The sequence below is a fragment of the Armigeres subalbatus genome, unplaced genomic scaffold (genome assembly GCF_024139115.2).
Source record: "Armigeres subalbatus isolate Guangzhou_Male unplaced genomic scaffold, GZ_Asu_2 Contig555, whole genome shotgun sequence".
NCBI lineage: Eukaryota > Metazoa > Arthropoda > Insecta > Diptera > Culicidae > Armigeres > Armigeres subalbatus.
In genome coordinates this window covers 36,671-39,765 of record NW_026943320.1, presented here as the reverse complement: position 1 = coordinate 39,765, position 3,095 = coordinate 36,671, and the positions used below count along the sequence as shown (strand labels likewise).

The 3,095-nt window shown below is 37.1% G+C and overlaps 1 protein-coding gene across 1 annotated transcript; it reads left to right on the top strand.

Moving 5' to 3' along the window:
• Positions 1–552: 552 nt before the first annotated feature.
• On the top strand, positions 553–1,524 carry LOC134204376 (small ribosomal subunit protein mS23-like). Its single transcript, XM_062679195.1, has 3 exons — positions 553–740; positions 805–966; positions 1,207–1,524. The coding sequence occupies exons 1-3, from the start codon at positions 697–699 to the stop codon at positions 1,499–1,501; spliced, it is 501 nt and encodes a 166-aa protein (XP_062535179.1). The 5' UTR covers positions 553–696; the 3' UTR covers positions 1,502–1,524.
• Positions 1,525–3,095: the final 1,571 nt, after the last annotated feature.

Genomic DNA, 3,095 nt, shown 5'->3' with positions numbered 1-3,095 from the left:
GTTGACTGGCAGCAACTGAAGTTACATTTTTTCCTCTTTGCTGGTCTCGTCTCAGATTCTAGGGACTCGAAAAAATTTATTTGCATTAACTAATCAAATATAAAAATGTTCACATTAACGATTGCGCCCTAACACCGGTTCTAAGCTTCGATGCAGAGTACACGAGCTTTGTTCGCCAGTGACAGGCTTTTGAGGCCCTTGTGGACGACCCGCTCAAATGTCAAAATCCATTAAATCGAGCGTTTCAATTATTTTCAGTGCACTGGTCCTGAGATTTTTAACCACGGATTTTTTTTCTGTGTATATATGTGCGAGATTTTATCACAGTTGATCGTATATTTTTTATACTAATGACACACTGGTGGTATAAGTACCATGGTACAAGAATCTTGAAATAAGTACCATACCAATTATTGTCTTTATTAAAGATAGTCTTGGAATAATTTTCTTGTCCTCTTGTACCATGTTACAAGTACCATAGGGGTGTCCTTAGTATTATATGAGTTTTCAGTTTGACATTTCTCTTTCATTCTCAAAAAATATCAAAAAGAAAAAGTACAAAACCGTCAAAACACTTTCGTAATCGTGTCGTGGGTACATGAGGGAGTATTTGGAAGTTTTGTTAATTTAGTAAAACTTTATAAACCACATAAGTGCTAAATTCTTCGTATTAAAGCAATTTAGTTTCCTCTGAAAATGGCTAGTAGCCGTTTGGAAAAAATCGGAACCATTGTCACCAGGTAAGGGAACAATCCATTTGCCGACGATATAGGATTGCATTTTTCACACAATCTCGCATACCAGAACCCAGGGACTGTTGCGCTCCGGTGCCATGAAATGGGATGACCGACCCCTCTGGTACGATGTGGTGCAAGCATTTCCACCCAAAGAGGAACCTCGTTTCGATCGACCTCCTTCGAATATTTCTGTTAGACCGGTCTTCTACGCCGAGGATACCGTTCGTGCGTGAGTATTGCAGGGCTGGTAATGAAAGCCTAATTTGTTGTTTGTAATTGGGTACTTTTTAGTTTGACAAAACAAAATTAAAAAGTAGCTTAAATTTAAAATGCAATGACTCAAAACCGCGTTGGCGTTCCATTTTCGGGCGACCAATTAGGCACTTTAGTTAAGATAGCTAGTTGAAACTGAAACATTGCCGTTTGAACGGGGTTTGTCGGTAAATAATAACAATTTATAATCCCACAGGAAGTTTCACAAGCAGCAGAACCGATACCTAACGAATCTTTCCGACGCGCGAAATAAGACCGCTTCGCAGCATTTTATTGCGATTTATAATCAGTTACAACAACAAGGAGCGCTAGATGAGGAGAAAGTATTCGAAGCGGCCCAGGAAATGCTGGATGAAAAATTAGGACAGCTAAAACTAGAAAAAACTGCGGATTCGACAGCACAGGAGCAACAGCCATCAACTATTGCAGCCAAGCATGTTGAGACAAAACCAGCCAAAACTGTTCAATTGCAAGACATTTTCAAGGAATAAATGGTTACCTTAGTTGCTAGTTATGACGGTAGGGTAATTGTTAGGAGCAGTAATTTTCCGAATTCCTTGTCCAATGTAATAAAATATAACTAATCAAAAATAATTTAAGTAAGATGCGCAGTTACAAAGTCCTCAGGTTTCAGCAAAGTCGAAGTGCTTTTTCCACTTGGCTGCTATCATTATCACGTGTATTAGCAAATTACACTCTCGATCATTGCGCGTAAGACTTCCGCATATCAATTCTAACCATGTTTTTCGTGCTGGCTTCTCTTTCAATGGAGGATTTATTTCTTGTTACTCCGTTCTCCGTTAAATCGGATAACAGGCATTATCATCCGACTCCTGGCAGTGTTTTTCTCGTCCGATACTCGCTGGTACTTTTAACCAAATCAACTTCATATTTTGTTGCCATCGTTGGACAGTGCCTGACACTTTTTGCACTGTTGTAGTCATTGCATTGTGGATATTCTCCAACAACTCTCGGCGACACCAGATCCGTTTGTATCTTCTATCATCTCGTCCAGCTTTTGGGGATTCTGTTCAGGAACTGCTTAAACTGCCCAGCATTTTATATTGAAACACATCGTTCTGTTATTTCATACCTGATAATCAATGTTCACAAATGTTACCCCAAATGATTCCATTCTTCGCAGTATAGAGTGACGATTGTTCTCACTTAAATCAACCGTGTAGCTCAAATGGGAGCGTTCGAAAATTATCGCCTTATTATGGCGGCGTCACGTTACTTTACTTGTATAATAAGCGCTACCTTTTTCTCCTTTTTGCTCGATAAGTTTTATGGAATAAATTTGAATAGGTATTGGAGTGGGTTAGATGTGGATTAGATTTTGATCTATCTATTCAAAGATTCAGTTCATGATTAATGTTTGCACTGTCAAATTATAAAAATTGGGTTGCTTTTAAAATATCGAACCAACCTAATTATTTTGTCAGGAACGAATACATTCAATCAGACTCATCGCCGTTCGCCGCACGTTTTAATTCTAGTTCCAGTTTACGGCATTCCAACATCTGGGCGCGGAGTTTTAGCTCGTCCTGCTTAATTTTCTCCATCGTTTCCAGGTGTTTTCGTTTAAATTCAAATTTTTGTTTTTGCAACTTTAACGATTCTCGCATATATTGGACGCTGGTGTTAAACGAGCAGGAAAAAAAAATCGAGCGGGTAAAATTTTTCGACTTCCATGGTGGCGCCATCTATATGTGACATTTGAAGCTCGAGAGCTTTCGGAAGCTTAATTTTTTTCCTGCTGGGTTCACAAAATTCAAATTTTTCCTGCTGAGATCACAGTCATGCATTGAAATATTGAAATCAAATTAAGCAATATCCAATAAATTTAAGAGAAATTTATAAAACAAAATTGACAATAGTGATAAATTAAATATGTAGGCTATGCTACTAACTTTTTAATACGTTCATATCATTGCGTTCTAATCAATGATTTTAACTCACTGGACTGAGTACTTTTTTATAACAAATGGATATAATAATTATAACTACTATATTTTTATAATATAATAATAATAATAACTACTATAATATAATAATAATATAATATAATAATAACTACTATAT